The 22,222-nt window shown below is 30.7% G+C and overlaps 3 protein-coding genes across 8 annotated transcripts; 2 read left to right on the top strand and 1 right to left on the bottom strand.

Annotated features, from left to right (window-relative positions):
* Nucleotides 1–3,127: 3,127 nt before the first annotated feature.
* Nucleotides 3,128–3,577, top strand: LOC121208515 (uncharacterized). The gene has a single exon (XM_041079375.1). The coding sequence runs from the start codon at nucleotides 3,128–3,130 to the stop codon at nucleotides 3,575–3,577; it is 450 nt and encodes a 149-aa protein (XP_040935309.1).
* A 7,318-nt stretch (nucleotides 3,578–10,895) lies between these two features.
* On the bottom strand, nucleotides 10,896–16,771 carry LOC107924883 (exonuclease 1). Of its 2 annotated transcripts, none has more exons than XM_016855457.2 (15): nucleotides 16,515–16,771; nucleotides 15,812–15,931; nucleotides 14,890–15,013; nucleotides 14,640–14,777; nucleotides 14,296–14,505; nucleotides 13,984–14,159; nucleotides 13,823–13,895; nucleotides 13,604–13,727; nucleotides 12,874–13,058; nucleotides 12,737–12,791; nucleotides 12,314–12,663; nucleotides 12,175–12,226; nucleotides 11,501–11,720; nucleotides 11,218–11,403; nucleotides 10,896–11,123 (listed from the first exon to the last, which is right to left on the bottom strand). In XM_016855457.2, exons 1-14 carry the CDS (start codon nucleotides 16,673–16,675, stop codon nucleotides 11,322–11,324), a joined length of 2,070 nt encoding a protein of 689 aa, XP_016710946.2. In that variant the 5' UTR covers nucleotides 16,676–16,771; the 3' UTR covers nucleotides 10,896–11,123; nucleotides 11,218–11,321. The 2 variants fall into 2 exon arrangements, with proteins under 2 accessions (XP_016710946.2, XP_016710945.2); XM_016855456.2 differs by having other exon boundaries at nucleotides 12,314–12,669; nucleotides 16,515–16,769.
* Nucleotides 16,772–19,673: 2,902 nt separating this feature from the next.
* Nucleotides 19,674–21,838, top strand: LOC107924988 (bidirectional sugar transporter SWEET2a). Of its 5 annotated transcripts, none has more exons than XR_001691895.2 (6): nucleotides 19,692–19,830; nucleotides 20,067–20,103; nucleotides 20,187–20,403; nucleotides 20,481–20,639; nucleotides 20,724–20,950; nucleotides 21,368–21,503. XR_001691895.2 is itself a non-coding variant. In XM_041079570.1 (6 exons), exons 1-6 carry the CDS (start codon nucleotides 19,770–19,772, stop codon nucleotides 21,450–21,452), a joined length of 630 nt encoding a protein of 209 aa, XP_040935504.1. In that variant the 5' UTR covers nucleotides 19,692–19,769; the 3' UTR covers nucleotides 21,453–21,838. The 5 variants fall into 5 exon arrangements, 3 of the variants coding, with proteins under 3 accessions (XP_016711050.1, XP_040935504.1, XP_016711051.1); XR_001691893.2 differs by having other exon boundaries at nucleotides 20,724–20,956; nucleotides 21,368–21,498; XM_041079570.1 differs by having other exon boundaries at nucleotides 20,724–20,794; nucleotides 21,368–21,838.
* The last annotated feature ends 384 nt before the right edge of the window (nucleotides 21,839–22,222 follow it).

Below are 22,222 nucleotides of genomic sequence, written 5' to 3'. Positions count from 1 at the left end.
ATATAAACACTTATTTTTATGAAATTCTGAAGTACATTTAAATCTAATAACATCGTATTACCTCAAAAGAATAAAGAATAAATTTTATCATGTACCTCTTTCTCACTCTATGATAACAACCTATTAGTAACAACTTATCATGCCATCGCTCCTAGACAAAAAGACCCCATTTATAAATACCTTCTATAAAGACCTCATCTTCCTCCTTGTTAGCCACCTTAAGCACATACTCTCTACATTTAGTCTCCTTTACCTTCCTCCTCCTCTTGTCTTTTTTTAGCTCTCTGCTTGTATAGATGAACCAGCTTCCTTTACACCACCACTTTCTCCCCCCTTATCTCTTTCCTTGTTGATACCTCCCGCCAACAAATGAGTATTATTTTAAAAAAAAATCTAGTAATCACATTAGATTCAAATTAAATAAGGGCGTTGGATTAGGTAGACTTATAAATGGAGGCAAAACTCTCTTAATGTTGTTTTTTAACTAAAAAACATTGAATTCTTTATCACTCAATTCCGTAAGTCTTGATGATACACTTTACTCATCCGTTTTTTAATTCTAAACTTAGTTTTGTTTAAGCTAGGGTTGATATTCAAGTAAAACTTTCCCAACAATACCAACTTCAAGATCTATAATTGATCCAAATATTTGGGGAAGAAGTTTATTTCCATACCACTTGTTAATTTTATTGTATCATATATTAATCATAGATATGATTATTCGTATATTTATATTGTATTTATGATTATTATGTTTAAAGTATTATATATTTATATAAATTGAAATATGTTAATGATTCATATTTTTATATATTTTAACACATTTTATTTTCATGCTATTTTCGATGTTTTCTTTGGAAAAAATGCTATATTTTATATTTTCATATTTCACTAATGTTGTGTAATTCATACTTTTTCATATTTTAATTATTTTTTATTGGTTTGCATGAATGGCCAGCAATTCATGCCATGTTCCATATTAACCTCTAGTCATGTTGAATAATCAATTATAAACAAATTCAAGAAAAACACTTAATCACCATTTAAGTATATTGATGATTTATTATTGGTGAAAGTTTTTAATTTTTTTTATAAAAAAAAATTATCCATGCAAATACAATACAAACAAAGTAGAATATGATCAATACAAAAGTATAACAAATAAAGAATAAAACCGAATAAAATCCATCATGAAAAATACACATGTTAGAATTAAAGACTCACACATTACAAAATACAGGTAATGGAACTCGAGTATGAACACTTAAAAATCAAAAATCTTATTAAAGCTTCATTGTTAAAAAAATATATATTTTTTAATACGAAAATAGGAGCCTATTTTTGTACATTGACAATAGAATTTATTAGCTTCAAATATCCCTTTAACCGTAAAAGAAAAACCTTTAATAAATTTAATTAAATATTATGCGAAAAATAAGCTTAATAAAAGCTAAGACAGGTTAGTTAAGCAATAAATTAGCTAAAGAAGTTACACATAAAGCCGTAAGGCTCAAGTAAAAAAGAGAAGAGATTAGCCAAATGGGCAGTCGACTTCATAACTTAAACAATCAGAAAAATCACAAGCACAAGGCAGAACCCAGATTCGGAAAATCACATAAGCAACCAAATATATATATATATAAAGAACATTAAAGTGGACAACAAAAACATTAATTAATATATTGTATTCTACAAAATATTTTGTCAATAACTTGTATCATGTTTGGTTTTACGTTTGGGATTCAATTACTAGATAATCCAACTTGGATGTTTATAATTACAACTTAATATCAACGGATCTGTAATAAGATACTTTATACTCTTAACGAAAGATACATGTTCAAATTTCAGAGACAATATTATTATGAAGGATATCCACGAACCTCGAACATTGACAGTAAAATAGACATGACGAATACTAAAATATATATGATAACTCATAGATCAAACTTTTATCATTTAAAAATGTTTAATTATGGTATAATATTAAAAGTTGAAATTTAATATGTAGTTTAATTTGAAATAATTTAGTTGTTTTATTTTTATAATAAAGATAAATATTAAATTTATACATAAACTTTGATTTGGAGCAATTATACATATACAACTTAAATTTCGGTGCATATGTGTACATGAAACTATGATTTTGATACATACATTTACTTTCATATCGGATTAATATAATTATTTGTATATGTTATATATCAACGCAAAATTGCACTAATTCAATAATGCTATTAGTGATTTATGAAATTTGAATTAAATCAAAGTTTCGTCTATAAAGTTTGATATACAATATATCTCTTTTATAATATTATTAGTTGGTCTAAACTAATAACACCATAAGTTACTTTTGTTAAAGCAATGACGCGGATTCTTTTTATTCTTATTCGATAACACAAACAAGATTAATGTTATTGAAATTGGATTAAATTGGCCGATCGAATTGGTTGTTATACCAATATGAATAAAAGTGTCGAATCAACCTCTGAGTGAACCGCTATGGTTGAATCAATTGATCAAGTTTTATTTTTTTATTTAATTATTATTAGATTAGAAGTTAAACCGGTTGAACAAGATTAGTAGTCTGATCATTTTAAACACTAATCCAATTTTTAAAACTTTGATCAAAATCACATAAAAAAATTTATTTCATTTTTCAATTGAATGATCAATTTATTCACAGCAATTAATGATATTATCAATTTGAATAGACTAATAACTTAGTGTGGGTTTGGATAAGTTTACTTACCATTAGTGTAAAAATAACGGCGACGGTGAAATTAGATACTGTAACGATAGTATAGCTTGAAGCAAAAAATAAGTTAAACATAATACATCACATCTCATCGTCTATCTAAACTTACCCGTAGTAAAAATACTAGTATTAAAAATTAAAAATTTTTATTTTTAAAAAAGTGGGAACCAGATTGGACGCCTTTCAGACGTCATCTGTAGCAACATAAAAAAAATACAATCAATAGAGTAATTACTACGATTTAGATTCGCTCCTATAAATTCTCTTCCTTTTCCTTTCATTTTCCCTCACTGTTTTTCCCAAAAAAAGAAAATTAAAGCTTTCAATCGCTTCATTTTACTACACAATCCAATCATCAGATCTTTTAACATGGCTGAAGAAGAATTCCAAGAGTCCGAGGTTATATTCTCCGACAACATCAGCAACATTCACGGCTCTCATGACGAGGATGCCGCTGTTATTGATGGCGGCTGCTTCAATTACCGAGGAGGATTTTCGAACAAGTCCGACGAGAACACCATCAAGAGGAAGAAGAATAAGAAGAAGAAGAAGGTGGCGGCTGCTAGTTCGCTTCCCGTCAACATTCCGTGCGGTGTTTTCCATTACGGCGGCCGCGGCGGAGCTTATGATTTCGAGGAAGAAGATGAAGATGATATGGAAGAAGGGGAAATGGTACCACCGCATGTGATATTAGGAAGGAGAATTGCCGGGAAAATGGCGTTTTCCGTTTGTACTGGAAATGGAAGGACGCTTAAAGGAAGGGATTTGAGTCAAGTTCGAAATTCGATTCTTAGAATGACTGGATTTTTGGAAGCATAACAACACCATAACTCCATTATCTCAAAATCTTTTCTTCTTTTTTCTTTTGATTTTCATTTCAGAATTTCAGAAACGAAATGAAAAAAAAAACAAACAAACAAAAACCCGATTGATTTCCTTTGTTAATTGTTGGGGTTTTTCTCTTTTGATTCTTTTTAATCATTCATTGTAACAGAACAGAATGAAGAATTAATTATACAAACACATAATAGAGATGAATTTTCTAGTTTTCGTGCAATGATTAAATTCTGCAAAATTCCAGTGGCTGCACCGCCGTTTTACATAATAGAAAAACAGTGGTTTAATTCCACTTCCAGTCCTTGTAGTCTTTGGACTTCGAAATTTAATCTCCACTTTAATTTTCATTGAATATAGTTAATGGATTTAATATTCAAACTTAATTTTAAAATCAAAGGACTAAATTTCAAAAGTTTAAAGAGTACAGGGACTGAATATAGGATTAGACCAACAACTATTGGACTGTTTTGTCCTGAGATGGGACACAATCCCAACAGGAACAGCTGTTTTTTTCTTTTCTTTTCTTTTCCTTTTAATTATTGAGAGAGAGAAAAAGAAAAACTTAAAGCAGAGATGATAATTTGGGTTCATTGGAATAATGTGAAAAAAATAATAAAAAAGGAAAAAAAAAACTGTTAGCTTCTTTCAATATTTTCACAGTTTTTATCTACTATTTTTGACAAATATACTGCTTGTTTGTCTTTTTGGGTAAAATTTTGAATTTTACGTTTCTATTTTATAAATAATTTTAAATTAGTCCCCCTGTTTCATAAATAAATAATTATGAACTGTTGATTCTCATATTAATAATTTAATGAAAATGTCTAACAATTTTATCCCATTAGACTAATTTCTCAATTTTCATTAAATTTTAGATTTTTTTTAACAATATCATTATAGGTTCTGATCATATATGTTCTTTTTTCTACAATACTTAGAACTACCCATAGCCCTCCCTAATTTATAAATAAGAGGATAACGCGCTTCAGCACACTCGAACATATAAACTCCTGTATTGACAACACTATCTATACCAATTGAATTAAGACTCAATCAACATATTAAAACATAAAATATTATAGAATTCACAACTTCTAATTGATTAATACTTGTTGTAGGATAGAGTCTTAGGCTCAATAATTTGGACATGTGATTACAATTCTTATTAATTACTCCACAAAAGATAAGTATTAGTTTAGTTTTGTTGACAACTTCTAAGTGTACCATTGCTGTTTATTTTATATGGTTTTTTTATTTGAGAATTAGGCACATTAACCATAGTCAAACAAACCCCTTTTGGGGATCTCTTAGGATCTCCTATCAAAGTAAAAGAAACAAAAGCAAAGTTCACATATATTTTGGGATCAATCAAACTTTATATATTTAGGAAAATTGTATGAGAGGTCCTTGTATTTTTAATAAATTTGGGTTTTTCTTTTACCTTTCAAAATATGTATTTCCAATCATGAAATCGATTTTTTTTCATAAATTTATTCAAATAATTTGGCGTGACTTGCTTTGTAAAACTATGGTGACCGGCATAAATATACCGTTTAAATTTTATAAAATTATAAGCTAGTATATGGTAAAATTGTGCTCAGTCCTTCAAAATAAAAGAAAATTAATTTAACCCTTTGAAAAATTATAAAGCTATAAGCTAATAAAATGGGAAAATTACATTTTAACTCTCATAAAATATATAATTTAATTCCGCCACCTAGAAAAAATTTCTAACTCCATCCCTTAGTTTGACAAATATCGTACATTTTCTTAAACATTATACAAAAACGTTAAGGTATATATATATATAATTTAACACATGTTTAAAAAATCACCTCAAGTTATTTGATAGATCTAACCGAAAATTTTGACCTTGAAACCGAAAATACATATTTTGCAAAGTAAAGAGACTATAAATTATTAACTTATAATAGAAGGATTAAATAGGTAAAAAATGCATAGTATAGGGACTTCATATAGAATTTGACAATTTATATATAGATGGACAAATTTATTGCATTCATAAGGAATAAAGATGAAAGATGGCCTTACATTTATGCTGTAAAGCTGAAATTTTCTGTTAAAGGTTCAATTTTCCTAGGGTTTTGATGATATGAGATATGAAATTCAATACTTTCTCCCACATTCATGCACATACACCACAAAATGGGGGTTATTCATTATAAAAATAAATAAAAAAAGCATGAAAATATCAAGAAAAGCATAAATTCGTTCCTTTTTCTTTATATAAATTATATGAACCCTATAATTACATGTTAATTAATATCACATTCATTTACCTAATTCCATGCTCTTCTTGTTTTAATTACTGTTCATGCACGTGTTAAACTTGTCTAATTACTTCTAAATTAATTGCGTATTATGAACCCTTTTTACTAATTAATCTAAAACCTTTGAAAAATATGAAATGATAAATAAATAAATATTTTAATGGACAAAAAAATCCTAGATTAGAGGCTTTTTTGAAGTATTAATTGATTTTGAATTTTTAGGTTTTGATCATTTTTTGGGGATGTGTTTTGTTTTTTACGCTGAGTTGTGAGGTATTTTAAATGATTTGACCATTCTACAAGATCGAGGTTTGAATGGGATTTTAATTCAAACTGATAGTCTTGAGATAGTTCATGCTAATTCGAACTCAGCATTTGTTAGGCAGATTCAATAGCGACTACGAAATATTGAGCATTGGGTAATTAAACATATTCCAAGGTAGGCCAGTCTAGTCATACATTAGATCGCCAAAATGGTATCTGCTAATTTGGACAGAGTTAATGTTTTGACATGCTCCTATAAATCTATTAGAAACTCGAGAATGATAAAACTAATGGTGCTTTTGATTTTATCAGTGTAATTTTAACTTTTTAAGTTTTGTTTTTTATCTCATATCATAATTTGATTTAAAATATATGATTAATAAATGAAAAAAATTAAAAAATACAAAATAAATATAATTGTGTTTTAAAATTATAGGATTTACCAAAACATCATTATTAAGTTAGATATTGCAACAGCATATTATTTTTATTTTTTATTTTTGCTTTCTGGTTGAAAATCTGGTTGAGAACCACGGGTTCACGATTTATGGATAAAAAATATATCTAAATTAATTTATTGAAAATAATATAAAAAATAATTGGATTGGGACGAAATCGACAACGAAGCCACGTGGGAGTTCATCAGACCCTTGATTTGTGTTTTATTATATTTTAATAAAATGAAACCTTAATTATAGATTTAATTTATTTATCTCAATCATTTATTCTCTTTGGTGTCGATTTTGCTTTCTTAAAAAAAAAACACCAATATGTCATGTTTTAGGAATTAAAAATATTAATCAATTCTGTCTTAATTCGATTAGTATAGACATTATTATTTCGAGTGCATTAAAATATATTATCTTATTTTTTTATAAAATTATTCATAATTCTTTTTTACTTATAAATAGAAAGACAATACGCTTCAGCGCAACCGATATTAATTAAATTAAAATTCAATTCACGTTAGAACCTAAAAAGATTAAATCAAAAGTGTTATATGTAATCACAAATGGTTGAGCTAAAAATGTGTGGTTGTTAGGATGCAAAATGGATTATTTTGCACTTTGCAAAGAAAGTTAAATATTTAAATCTAATTTGTCAAATCAAGTAGGTGAGAACTGAATTTGTCGGTATTTCATAAAAAAGATTATTGGTATAATTGTTGTAAAGGGTTTTTTAAAACTATTCTTTTTTGCAATTACTTAAAGAAAATTATAATTTTAATTAAGTTTTTGACTTTTGGATATTTAAATCATATTAATTTTATAGTAATGAAAAATCTAATTTATTCAAAATCTGATCCAATAAAAAAGTGATGTGTATTAAAGTATTCATTGAAAGATAAAATAGTATTTATCTTTTTATATTAATTCAATTTCGAGTTATATTTTGTAATAGTTAATTTTAAACATAATTATTCGGATGTGTATTATTTCTCTTTTGTAATTTTGATTATATTTATATCTATATTTAATATATAAATTTTATTGAATTTAAATTTATGAGTTAATTAGATACTAATTTAATTTGAAACAAATTAAAATAAACCAAAATTTTAACAAATATTCTTTTAGAAGTATACATATATCATGGGCGAAATTAGTAGGGCTGGCAAGGGCTCTGCCCTCTTTAAAATGGAAGTTTTTTTATATAAACCCTTAAAGAAATTTTAAATTTAAAATTAGTAAAAGTAAAATTTCATTTTACTCCTAAAATATAAAATTTTGATTTAATCCTTTAAAAATTATAAAGATATAGACTATTAAAATGGTGAAATTATATTTTTTACCATCATAAAAATTATAATTTAATTTCAATCTCCTAAAAATATTTTCTAATTTCGTCCCTAATATATATATTTTAAATTTTTATATAATATTTAAAAAAACTAACCATTTATTAAAAAAGCACAATCCCTCTCATAAACTACCAAACATTTAAAACTTTTTTTTTATCATGGGTGAAAGTATAATTTTATTATTTTGTTAACTTAAATTTTTAAAATTTTGGTCTACTTTATTAATTATAAAAATTAAGAAATTAATTCAATTGGTAATATTTTTAAACTTTTCCATTAAATCATTGATACAAGAATTAACAATTCATTAACTTATATGTACAAAATCAAAAAAATTAATAGTTCAACAATTTATATTCAAACATATTAGTAAAAATTAATCGTTCAATTTTACGTATTTTTTAAGAGTACAATTAACTTCTCGATTTTCATAAAGTTATGACATATTAAAGTAGATAGACTAAACTCTCAATTTTTGTTAAATAAAGGGATAAGTTTTATAATCAATTTCTTTTGGGTTCACCCTTTATAGTATATTCTAGTTTTAGAAAAGGAAAAGGAAAAGGGACAAATCTAGCATTTTTATGGATTCCCATTTGACTTATCTTGAAGAAAAAGTGTAAAGAAAAAGGGAAAAAAAGAAATAAACAAACCCCATATTCAAACAACTTCCAGTATCCAGAAAACGAAAGAAATCTACAAAAGCTTAGCTACCACAAGATGCTTTTTCAATTCCACAAGGATAAACCTTCGATATGTAAGCAGCTAATTAAAACCTACATGTAATTATATTCCAAGAAGTAGTTTTCAGGAAAACATAGCTATCATGTACTCCAAAAGAAGAAAGAAAGAAAAAAGAGATACCCTTAATGATTTTGTATGGTCATCAGCTAAGTTAAGTTAAAAAGATAAAGAGAAAGAGGAAATTTTTAACATTAAAAACAGATAGAGAGAGAGAGAGAGATACGTGTTGCAAAGCATTTCTTGTTATTTGGGTTACTCAATATTATTGGATTGCACTATGAGGAACCCTTTGCTTGTTTTTTTGTTTTTTTTTTTTAAATATACTTTAACGTGAAGGTTTTGATTAGGACTTTTTCTTTTGTACGTACCATTATAATTGTGTCCATTTCCTTCATCGACTAAAAACATAACAATGGTGGAAAATGGAGTTTTTAGATAGACTTGGATGATGCTACCATCCTTATCCCTTTGGTTTGCCAAAATGGGTTATTTAATACAAGGATTTGAATCTTAAAATTATTAAATTTTAGAATTATTGAGTACTTTTATCTTGTATATTATTAATAGGAACATTCTGGTATTTATACATATTCTTACTTTTCACGACATGATTTTACTGTTCATAATTTGACCCCACTATTCCTAGAACTGACATTCTAAGCGAACTTCAAGCATGCTGGACACGTGTTTCACTCTAGGTCACCTACCAGACTACGTGATCTCCCTTCTACGAGCTCCTTGAATATATGCGAATTAAGACCACGGTCTTCCCTTAATTAGTGGGACTTATCAAGGGTGCCTAGGCGACCCGGATCATACTTAAAATTCAAGCTGGTGACCGCTATTGTATAACAAGAATGAATATCAATCGAAAACTTTTTAATAGTTGGCCTTTTTCTGATGATTTGTAAAGGTTATAAGCGGCTGATCAGCTAAGGTTTCTATTTCTTGAGGGAAACAATTTGCGTACCTAAACATGCATGCAAAATATTTTTGAACTGTCTTTTTTTTTTAAAGAAAAAATTGTTATAATGGTGGGTATGTATGAAATTTGAAATCGGATTTCAGTTTAATTATTTGTAATTACTTATTATTATTTTTTAAAGATGTCAAAATATAATTGGGGTTGATGCAAATTTGAGAGTATCATCGGATGCTTCAATTGCCTTTAATTTAGTAGGATATGCTATTATCATGGTTATTTAAATTTGTGATGACGATGAATTAAATGGATACAAATTATTTTAAAAGTTAAAATATGTTATAAGTTTTTGTATTATTTATAAATATTTTACTTTTGAATTTTAAAATTTAGATTCAATTGTTAATACTGTTTTAACTAAAAAATGTAATGAACTTATATTCAACAAAATAATTTTAACAATATTAATAATTGAATTTGAATTTTGAAATTTAAAAAGTAGAGCGGCTAAATTTTTAAAAATAAAAGTACACAAACTAAATAATTAAAAATTTTAATTAGAGGTTGGACTGGTATTGGATGAATTCAAAATAAAAAAAATTTCGAACCATTTCCGGTTTAGGGCCAATTTGGATTCAAATTATAATAATTTACCAATTAAGGTTTTTTTTAGCCTGGAATTAAAATGATTTTAAGTTATATAATTTTAAATTATGATCATTCCGAGAAAAAAAAAATTGTAGGTAAAGTGATTGATTCCTAACTTCCTACTTAACAAAAAAATTTTTTTTTTCTCTTAAAGAAGGAAGCTAAAAACTTAGCTATCAAATTTCAGAACACAAGATCTTCTCTTAGTAATCCCCATGGTGTCGCTTATTAGAATAGTCCATATATGCCTCTAGGAGTCTCAAAATACTTTATACCCGGATCCACACTCATAGCCATGAAACCTGCCATCGAGTTTGCTTCTCGGTAAGCATGTTTAATTTGAACTTCCCACTGCCAACTCTTAATTTCCTGCAATACGTAATGCGATGTAGATCTAAGTGGCTGCTAGCTTGAATTGCTGGTTAATATTATATGGGCAAAGTGCCGAACTTTTCCCAGTGAATGTCATTATCGTGGTGTAACAGGTACCCCGCCTACTTCATAACAACCTATTAACATGTTCTCAATTATAACACGCTACCAAATAGCCACCGCTTGAATAGAACAGAACCACCAAAACCTGAAGTTCACGTCTGGCTCTACGGCCCCTTTACACTAGTCACCAACATATGAAAAATGTACGGTTATCATATTTGCCAAGAATGCAGTTTTAATGAAAAATAACAATTACAAAACCAATGTTGTTGGCAATTTCTTCAGTCAGTAGCTCTATATAAATGAAAATGGCGGGTTGGGGGGGGGGGATGGTACAAGTTAACATCTTTTTTTCTTGAAAACTCGATATCCTGCTGGCTGTAATTCGTTTAAAGTCCTCGGCAGTCCAAAATCATGAGTACCCTGAAAGGATGAAACCCTTGATCTTTAAATACGAAAACCATTGTAAGGGAAAGAGCTATAAGTAACAGGCATGAAGGTGAAGAATGTCACATACAATTTATACGGATGAACGGTCTTTTAACTATTGTTGGGAAAACAAAGATTTGACCGCTTAGCCATTGCAAAGTTTGGTACTTCTGCTAAAAATATGACCAAAACTCAAAATCTACGCGATGCTAATTTGGCCTTCTTGTTTTTTGGAACATAAGCAAACTGGTTAAAATCCACAGCAGCAGATGGCCTAACAATAGATAAAACCAAGTTTTAACTTACGAATGCTAGGAATATAACCTTTAAAAATGTAACTCTCTGTAGGATAAAGATTTAACTCCGTTTACCTGTTGTTACATGTGTTCCGAGCATCTTTCAAAGGTGCTCGAAGACCACTAGCACGAGAACCGGGTGATGAAAATCTAAATGATGATATTACTGAAACAAATCTTTCCATGGATTTCTCTGCTACGTCAGAATAACGGCCTAAATGTGAAATGTTGGATCCAAATTTTGCCTCTCCAGTTTTTGTCTCCCCAAATGTTTCAAGATTAGGACCACAATCAGCTAGAAATGGAAATAAAAAAACAGGTAAAAACTCTTCACCTTTGTGCCAAAGTTGGACCATGACAACCATATAAATTTCGAACTAAGCAAGAGCAGTTTACATTCAGTGAAAGCAAGCAATGTAATCAAGCAATATAAATCTGTATTTTCGACTTTAGCACACTGGCATAAATAAATAAGGCTCCTAAGCAAACAGAATGAGAAAATGATACAAAAATTAGAACTAAAATTACACGCTTGATGGGAAAGGGAGGAAAGAAAGAATAGTAATAGAAAAATGAGTATCAATTCCAACAAAATATAAGCATGCAAGGCTGTTGACTAATTGATTTGAAATGAAAATTGGTGTTTTATTAGTCGGATTCACCGTGACCAAAAAAGAAACTTCTATATCAACTAGTAAACCAAATTTGAAATGTATGGTTCATTAAGAGCCATTATGATTAATACTTACCGTTACCATCACAGGATGCATCAGTGTAGATTTGCTTGGGATTCACATTTTCCTGTAAAAGAATATTAACTTAATCAAGAAATACAAGAAAAAGTTGAATGAATTATGAAACCCGAAAAAATAAAGTGAAAACACTGACTGTTTCAACATATTCAAAGGAGTTCTTCCTTTTTGAAGCCATTCCCTTAGAATAGGTATTCCCATAACCATCAAGATTGCCAGTCTCAGGAAACTGATTGGTAATACCACCCCTGCAACAATTTTTTCCTTGTTTATCTTCCTGATCATTTATGTCGACTTGCTTCTTCTGAAAGTAACGACTTGTTACAATGCCCTTTCTGCTATCTGCTATTGTTTTGCTTTTAGCTGCATCTGGGACAGTGTTATTATCATGCTCTTTGTCTGAAGCTGTAGGAGGTCTGATCGTTGGCCAGTCAGATTCTAGTGGCAACACATGGTCAGGGCTTCTCGTTGTATCCACCTTGGCTTCTATATCTATGAATGCACAAAGTAAGCATTAACACCTGGTAAAATTATAAATTTATCAGGCATGTATGCTTACCAGGATTTGAAGATTCTGAATACTCAGGGAGCTTGGTAATGAAACCATTTTCTTCCTGCAGAAATTGAGGCATAAAGCATAAAAAAATTTACAACTATTAAAATAAACTAAATGTAACTCTCACTTGCGTCACTCACAATGCTGTTAGTATTCTTGAAGTCAGGAGAGGCTGAAAACAGGGTATCAATTTGGCAAGAACCATCTTCCACAGTAATGTCTTTGTCAGACTCAGGACTGGTAGAAGAATTAGCAACCGGACTTGAATGCTTAGGTGATACTCGAGGGGCCTTGAAGTTTCTTTTTGCTTCAACAGATGCAAGGCCTTCATTTGTTAAGGAACAAATCATATACAAATAAAGACAGAAGAATCACCCTGATGAAATATATGGCGAGAAAGGCAATTAGATATAACTATTAACAATCACTTTATATAAATATTTGGCTAGGACACTTTCATACATTTATAAAAATAATTTAACTCCGCATTTTCCGAAAGTCTATATAGACCGTGCCATATTTTGGAAGAATTGAATAGGATCTCTTAGAACATGAAAAGTTATCAGATGCATAATCAGATACATAGTACAGAGGACACCGGAAAATGCCTAATTTGCCAGAAAGAATAGACACATAGGAAGGTCATATAAGCAGCGTTTAACGCAGAGAATATAAACTGTCTAATTTTCATAAGAGACTATTAAAATGCCAGAGGAAGAAATCTCTTCCATGGGAAGATGTCCCCGTTCCGTTAATGGTAAAACTAGACTGCTTAATGATAACTGAAAAATGCTCACTCAGAGTCAATAATGTATTTTTACCGTAAATATGATATAAATCAAAGCTAAGAGAAAGTAACATCAAGGATACAGAAATAGTTGGTCAGGAGGTTCTTTTGCACAGGCAAATCTAGCCTTTTTCTTTCACTCTCGGGTTTAAAACTTTTCAGCCGTAAATTTCTATCAAGTGCCAGCTGAGAACTATCACTTACAGCCTGTTAAAGAAGAACAAGGATACAGGAGTAAACTCTAATTAGTGGAAATGATGAAAGAAGCAATATAGAATTCAGAAAGTAGATAGAACAATTACCTGAAATGGCATTTGAGTAAATGGATCAAGATCACCTCTTGCTATGCCTTGAGCTATTTGTTGGGGTATCAGCGTATTCCAAATTAAGGTTTATCAAACATTTCTCAATAAAAGGAGTAATAAAAAAAGTTTTAACTGATAGAATGGTTTCTTAAGGATATGGGCCTAAAAAGTCCAAATCATCACCAATGTTGTCAGATATGTCAGATAAATGCACAATATCTTCTGTGATCAGATCATAGACTCGTTGGCACTGAAATGTTAATATTGCTTTCTTGAATGATTCTTCATACAACGGAGGAACTGAAACAGTGCTGTACCTCAGGTGCTTAATCACCTAACAGAGACAAGAAGAATTAGTATAATCAAAGAGAAGATATGCAGGAAATGCTTGAAAATATTAGAAGACTTTACCATCACTTTCTCTTGTTAAAGATACTCAATGTATTGAGAGCATTCACGATGGTACTCACCTTGTCATGACTTTTGAATTTTTTCATAAGTGCATGGGCCCTTCTGAGCCCCATTCCTGGCAGTGAATGCAAATAGTCACAACCACTTAGGATACACATTTCAAGCAGCATCTGTTTAGTGAATCCAGCAAAGCTTAGCTCCTTGTTTTGCTGTAGCATGGAAGACTTGAACTCAACACCTTGCCCAAACTTATCCATTTTAAAGATAACCTGCATTAGATAAAGAATCATATCCCTTCAAAATCTTAAAGATTAATACAATAAATAAAATAAAATAAATCCTTGTCAACATTGGAGAAACTGTAGTATGAAGCTGAAAAAAAACCAATAGCTACGCAACTCACTCTAGGACAGCCAAAGGGTATAAGATCAGAATCCTCGGTGATAACTGCATCAACCTGTTTGCTAATGGCCAAGAAAGTCATTTGTGCATCTGCCTCATAAGGTGCCACAACATAACAAACATTCTCCCGCTTCAAGACCTTCCACAGACAACCATGTTGACAAAGAAACAACAGTATAACATAAAGGACTGTTTAAGATTGATTCCTTCCAGAAAATCTAACAGGACCTCTTTTATAATTTGTTACTTACCATGATTAGTTCATGTGCAATTGAAGGTGAAATGTCAACAGCTTTTTGGTAGCACTCATAAGCAGCAGCAGAATTCCCACATGACTCATGTTCAACTGCTCGTGCAAGATTTTCCTTCCTTGCCCTGCATTTATGAGGCATGGAACAGTTCTTTAGACCATACTAAAAGATCAACAATTCAAAAGAACCAATAATGGAGTCAATGTAAATCATACCCCCTAGCATCTAAACTATTGAGACTAGAGAGGGTAATCACAATAAAGCTCCAAAAAGAGCCAGGTTGAGTTTGTAGTACATTCTGAATTAGACACTTTTAGCAGTTTAGTTGCATGAATAGGAAGCATTCATGTACTGTGAACATCACAGTGCACCTCAGATAAGATAACTTTTTCGTATGAATCACTTTGAATGAAGAAAGAACATAACTTATCTCACAGAGGTCTCAAGAAATGCCTATTTAAACTTCTGATTTCAAGCTTATCATACAACCATGGTCAATGTCACTGAAAATTTTGACCGTGTGAAAGCAAGAACTATTAACAAGAACAACTTATTTCAAGTAACAATACCTATCTAAAATTCACTATCAACCTCCATGGATCAATCTGACCCAAAGTTTCGACCGTGAAAGCAAGAATGATTGTAAGAACAACTTTAACAGCTCCTGAGAAGTGAAGCAGAGCTACACACAAACTAAAGCATATAAAATGCAAGTTAAATACATAATTTGATAGTTGACACCTAAAGTGGACAGTCAGCTGACATAAAAGAACAACGCCATATAATTAGGACTATAACTTCTTAAATAGCTTATTAATTTGCTAGCTGGATACCAAAGCAAGACTGGTTCATATATTTGGTATAACCTAAATCAGGTTTAGCATTTCAGAAAAAGAAAAAAAAGGAAAGATATCAAACATACCTTGCACGCTTGTTCTCTTGCTCAATCTTCATTGGAAGAAGACCTCCATCAAAGACGAGAACTGGTTTAACACCATGATGTCGCAGCAAATTTACCCTATGCATACAGTACTCAATGTGCCTAGAGTATCAGAGAACCATGCACACACATTAGAACGGATATAATCAGAGAAAAAACAGTTCTTTCATCTGCCTGTTCCTTGGTCATTTGTCACCAAACAAGGTGAACTAAGCTGTGCTTCTTCTTTTTACAATTAATAAACTGAATTCACTTATTATATCCATTGATTGTTGGAACAATACAAAATATTTTACAAAACGATAAAATGCAGAAAACCCATTTCTGTTTTACTTTAAACTTCCCTGAATAAAAGAAATGCAAACTGAAATCAGAAACCAAAATATCACTCCCAAATCCAACCTTTTCAACATCAGAATTAAATAAAGAAAAGAAAAGAGGCATACTTTTGAATATTCTAAAAGGAAAACACATCACCCAAATTACCCAGATTGATACAATCTCCATATTTTTCACTTGCCTGAGGCAACCTAATGAAAAAAAAAACCATCATTCAACTAATACCCATTAACCCATTTCATCCAAAACTTTAAAATCCCCAACGAGCAACCTATGAATTGATAGTCAATGGCTGTGCATTTATAGGGGATAAAAAGAAAAGAAAGCTGGAAAGTAAGAGAGGAACCTGGAGGTGGGTAATCGTTTACAGAGCTGATTGCTGCAAGACAAGGCTCCTTTGTGGAGCCAAGAATAGGTGTCAATAGCTACGCTACAGCCTTCAAGCTCCTTGATATGGATTGGTACCATAATCGATTTCAATAGAGGCAAAAGCCCTTGTATTCCCATCCCTGTTATTCTTTTCACAATAGAGAGTGAAAGACCAGCGCCTTAATCTTGCGCTGTTAACATCATATTTACAGAGAAATAAAGAGAAATTGTTTGAGATACCAAAGAAGAAGAACCCAATATTGTCCCAAATTTTGGGCGGGAAAAAATGGTGGGATGATTTGATGGGTCCCATGATCAAATGTGGGAATTTTTACTAAGCTCTTCATGGCCCAAGCCACCGGTCTCTCTTAAAATTCATTAGTTTTTAAGTTTATAATATTTTATAGTATGATACATTATGTAATTTAGAATATATTTAAAATATAAATTTATATTAATTATATATATTATACTCTAATATAAAAGTTAAAATAATGTTAAGATAATTATATAAAAAATTTAATAAATAAAATATTATTAAATATTAAAATAAAATAAATCTTTTTCAAAAAATAATACGTGCAGGTTTAAAATAAGCTTATATTAATTTTTTGTAATGTAGGCGGGTTTAGTGAAAATTTTAACTCATGTTTCGGGCCGGTCTAAACTTAAAAAAATATAAAGTATGTTAATATCATGCTTAGGCTCAACTCAGCTCATAAGCACCTCTACTTAAATTCTACTATTAGTACATGTACTTTGGTAAAGTTATTGATTTAGTTTTTATATTTTAATTTGATTGATTTTAGTTTATTTCTTCTCCAATTTTAAAATTTTAGTCGAACGCAAATATTATCAATTAAATTCATTTAATTAAATTCAATTATTAATCTTATACTATAGATTTAGCCCCTATTCTCCTGTTAGATTATTATTGAAAACCACATTTGTCAATCTTTTAACTAGATTTTCAGTCTTTAATTGCCCTTCCTGTCAAGATTCCATCATTCAAAACGCGTCTTTGCTGCGACTGAATACTTTAGTCTCTGTTATAACATTAAATAGCATTTTCATCCCTCCTTCATTACGGTCAAAGGGCCACAGGATGGTATGAGTTAAATCCTGACGGGTCTTCCATTGGAAATCCCGGACCTGCTGGCTGAAGCAATCATTCGACACAAGCACGACCATGGGGTTTCAGGCTATCATCGATTCTTAGGCACTAATACAAGTAAGGTAGCAGAACTTTAGGCGCTCCGCATTAGCCTCACCATTGCCAAGCAACTTACTATATTAAAACTTATTATTGAAGTTAATGCTTAGTTGCATTAAGAATTTAAGAATGGACAACTTGTTGCATGATCCCATTGTGACTGATTGCAGGACTATGCTGAGTGGTCCAAATTCTCCATATCTTTCGAGAACGAAATCGTTGTGTCGATGCCTTTTTTAGGAAGGGTAGTAGCTTTCATTTTGATTTATTTTTGGATGCTTGTAATGGGGCAAATTGGATTATTTTGTATTCAAACATGCCCAGTTTTATGACTCCCCTCGTCGTAGCTGATGCAACTGGAATACCTATGTATCCTTCTACCTTTTAGTTTAAAAATGGTGTAATGATAAATTTGACCACTAATATTTATATATTTTACCAAGATGATATTGATTGTATTTTTAGTCTTTTTTAATCATCAATCTTTTTTCTTTTTCTCAAATTGTTTTTTTTAACAAATTTGATAAAAGTGCTATTAAAAAAGTTAAGGGGATGATGTGAAATTTGATATGTGAAATATTTTTAATAAGATATAATTAATTACTTAGATAACCTAATAAAATAATTACATGTGGAAAATAATAAAATAAATAAATAGTTCATGTAAACGTAATTAAACATAATTATCTAAAAATAGTTTTAAAATGAATGCCCACATTCAATTCAGTATTTTCGGTTTGATTTATTAATTATCTTCTTGAAACCTCTCAGTAAACAAATGTACGCATCCATTTTGAAAATTTTTTTTTAGATAATTCATCCCCGCTAATTTTTTTAATAGTACTTTCATCAAATCTGTTAGAAAAAACAGTTTAAAAAAAAAGTTGATAGCCAAAAAATGCTTAAAGATATAAATAGGACCATTTTAACAAAACATAAAAATGCTAGTGACTAAATTTGTCATTAAACCTTTATTGAAATTATTATGCATGTGAGTTAAAAGAGATATGAATATCTTATAAATGTGGCTTACATAAATATACAGCGACATATTGAAAAGGGTCACATCAAGGAGAGCTTGGCAGCCTGCTGAAGACTTTTACTTGAATCTGTGTCTATAATCCATCCTACACCACCACTAACCTTGATTTTGATTCTACACCATATATTTTATCTACCTTCTCTACTATGAGGGGAGAAACAAATATATCCTCTCTTTTCTCTGTGTGTGGGGTTTGATTTGCATGAAAACATGAGTTCATCAAATGATATCACTTAATTGCTGTGAACATATGTACCAGAAAGTAAACTAGTGTGTTTATGGCTGTGAAAAGTGAGTCCAGGCTGAGCTGTTTTTTTAACTGATTGACAATGACTCGGTAAGAATCAATCATGAACCAGGTTTACTTCATTTAAAAAAATAATTTTACTATTTACGAGTTAACTCAAAGTGACCTGGTGAGCAAGACAGGCTGCTCTGCCTCACCCCTGTATATTGAAGAATTTTGTGATTTGTGAACACTGCTCAAACACGCAAAGACAAAACCAATTTGGCAATCAAAACTAGTGGTTTTAAATTATAACCCACATGGAGAATTCAGAAAGCTTATATGTATTTATTGGTGAATATATCAAAGAGGTCCTTCTCTTATAGGGGCCTAATCAAATTAGTCATTTATTAACAGTTTAATTTAATTTCATACTATTAAAAAAAATCAGATAAAGTCAAATGGGAATAAAATTAATATTTACCGTTTATCATTAAAGGGGTTAATATTTTTAAAGCTTTTGTGATTTTGTAAATGATTTTTTTGCAATTGAAAAAATACAGGAACTAAATTGATCTAGTCCCTATAATACAGGGACCTCCTAAGTATTTAAACTAAATTTATTTATGTGGTTTACAAGTGATCAGCATTCAGCAAGCTGAGTCTTATATAAACCAGAAGCTAAATAAGTGGGGAGAAGCAAGATTAGTGGGAGAGAAAAAAAAAAGGAAAGATATTTTGAGGTTTGCAAATGTCGTTAACAATAATATCTTCAGTTTATGAAGTTTGCAGTGATGCAGCTGGTATTGCAGGTAGGCTATAGCTTCTCAAGCTTTCCTCTTTGATTTTGATTAAGCTTAAGAGCTGTTCATATTATTTGTAATATGCATGATGGGGAAACTTTGAACTTATGTACTGAAATTTGATGCCTTCGAAATAGATAAAGATTTTCTGGGTTAAGGGTTTCTTTTTTCTTGTTCATCAAATGAAACAATCAAATTCAGTCCTGCACTTTGTTAATCTGTGTTGATTTTAAAAAATTTTGCAGGTAACATCTTTGCTTTTGGGCTGTTCTTGTCACCTATGTAAGTTTATTTGCACACTGAAAAAAAAAAAAGCTGATACAAGGCTTGTTTTTACTGACATTTGTTTCGTTGGTTTTTTTTAGACCAACATTTAGGAGAATAATCAGAAATGGATCAACAGAACAATTTTCAGGGATGCCATACATATATGCTCTTTTGAACTGTTTGATTTGCCTCTGGTATGGGTTCCCCATTATATCTCCTGGTATTATCTTGGTGGCAACTGTCAATTCCATTGGAGCTATTTTTCAGTTGATTTACATCATCATTTTCATTGCATATGCTACAAAGCCAATGAAGGTAACTTTCTAAAAGAACTATTAACCTTTTCCCATTTGCAAAATGATCTTTAATCTTATGATGTTTGTGCTTTGCAGCTGAAGATGTTGGGGTTCTTGGTATCGGTTTTCGCCGTGTTTGCTTCGATAGTTTTCGTGAGCCTCCAGTTCTTGGACTCATCGTCACGGCAACTTTTCATCGGATATTTAAGCGTCGCGTCTTTGATTTCTATGTTTGCTTCTCCCCTGCTCATAATCGTAAGTTCCATTCGGATTTCTTCTATGTTTTAGAACCCGGAATCCCTTCTCATTCATGTTCTTGTTTCAACATTCATATGGCAGAATTTGGTGATCAAAATGAAAAGCGTCGAGTACATGCCGTTTTCACTCTCCCTGGCAACATTCTTGATGAGTTTAGCTTTCTTTGTATATGGATTGCTTAAGCACGATTCATTCATCTATGGTCCACCAAATCTTGGTTTTTGTTGAGAGATTTTCGATTTATTTAGGAAAAGTTGTTACTCGTCTGGAGCCAGTGAATCTCTCAACAAGTTCGATATTGTCTTAAAGTTGGGGTTTGTTAACTCTTTTGATAGCTTTATAGAGTTCATGGAATGAGAGCATTTCCTCAAATCGAACTGTGTGTGGTGCATGGCCATCTAGAAATGGAAGGTGAGTGTCACATGCTTAATAGGATTTGAACCCTTGCCCTTTATCTAAGGGTTTAAATCTTATCAAGCGCATGACACTCACGTCTCCTTGATAGGTAGCTTTGTATCATGCACAGTTCGATCTAATGAGGAATCTTGTGCGGCTATTGAGAGATAAACCTTAATATAAAATAATACTAAACTTATTAAGGGATCCGTCAATTTCATATGAATAACATTTTAAAGATTTCTATTGAAGGAGTTGAAAATCCCTGAAGAGTTTCCTTCAGTAACCATTTAAATATTGTTCTAAAATGTTGTGTGGTGTTGATACAGGCTCCCAATGGGATTGGAACAGTACTGGGGACAGTCCAGTTGGCCTTGTATGCCTATTTCAAAAGAGCTTCACAAGAGGAATTGAGGCATCCATTGATTGTTCCTTGAAAGAGAGCTGAGCTTCGTGCATGAACTAGTGCTTTGCCACTCAACATTTTTTCCAGTTTTCGATTGGCATTGAAAGTTTGTTTTATTTTTTCCCCCTGTTTGTTCCAGTTGAACTTCACATGTAACTCACCTCTGTTTTATTGTCCATGTTCGCGGTTTGTAACTGTCTCTCTCAACAATGCCATCTTCAAGATTCGAATCTGAGTCCTCCTTTGAGAGTGTAATGTGTCTTACTATTACACCCAACTACTTGTTGGCAATTCACATGTATTATTAATACGTATGTTTCTATATATAGGGTTCATAATGCAGAAGCTACTTCTTGTTGTAATTTAAATCAATGTATATCCATTAGATTTTAGATATGTAATGTCATTGGTATTACCATCACACTGCTTTGAGAGGAAACTGTAGGACTTGGAGAAAGAAATTATTGAATGAAGAAATTACCTGAATAATACAAATCTTTTTCGAGCTGATAAAGCTTCAATAACAGGATGAAGCTCTTTCTTTCCAATAGAGGAAATTGATCGAGTCTTGGACAATAATTTTGTAAATTAAATTCCGTAATTTTATATTTAGCTAAATTACATTCATGATAACTTTTGTTTACCTTAGATTACATTTTAGTCACTTATGTTTGAAATGTTACGTTTTAGTCACTTACATTATTATGTTGTAACATTTTAGTCACTGAGTCGTTAATTACGGTTAACGGTAAGCTGTTGTGGCACATTAAATCATCAT

This window comes from Gossypium hirsutum, chromosome A10 (genome assembly GCF_007990345.1).
Source record: "Gossypium hirsutum isolate 1008001.06 chromosome A10, Gossypium_hirsutum_v2.1, whole genome shotgun sequence".
Taxonomy (NCBI): domain Eukaryota; kingdom Viridiplantae; phylum Streptophyta; class Magnoliopsida; order Malvales; family Malvaceae; genus Gossypium; species Gossypium hirsutum.
Note: the sequence above shows the minus strand (reverse complement) of the source record. Positions and strands in the feature narration are given on the sequence as shown.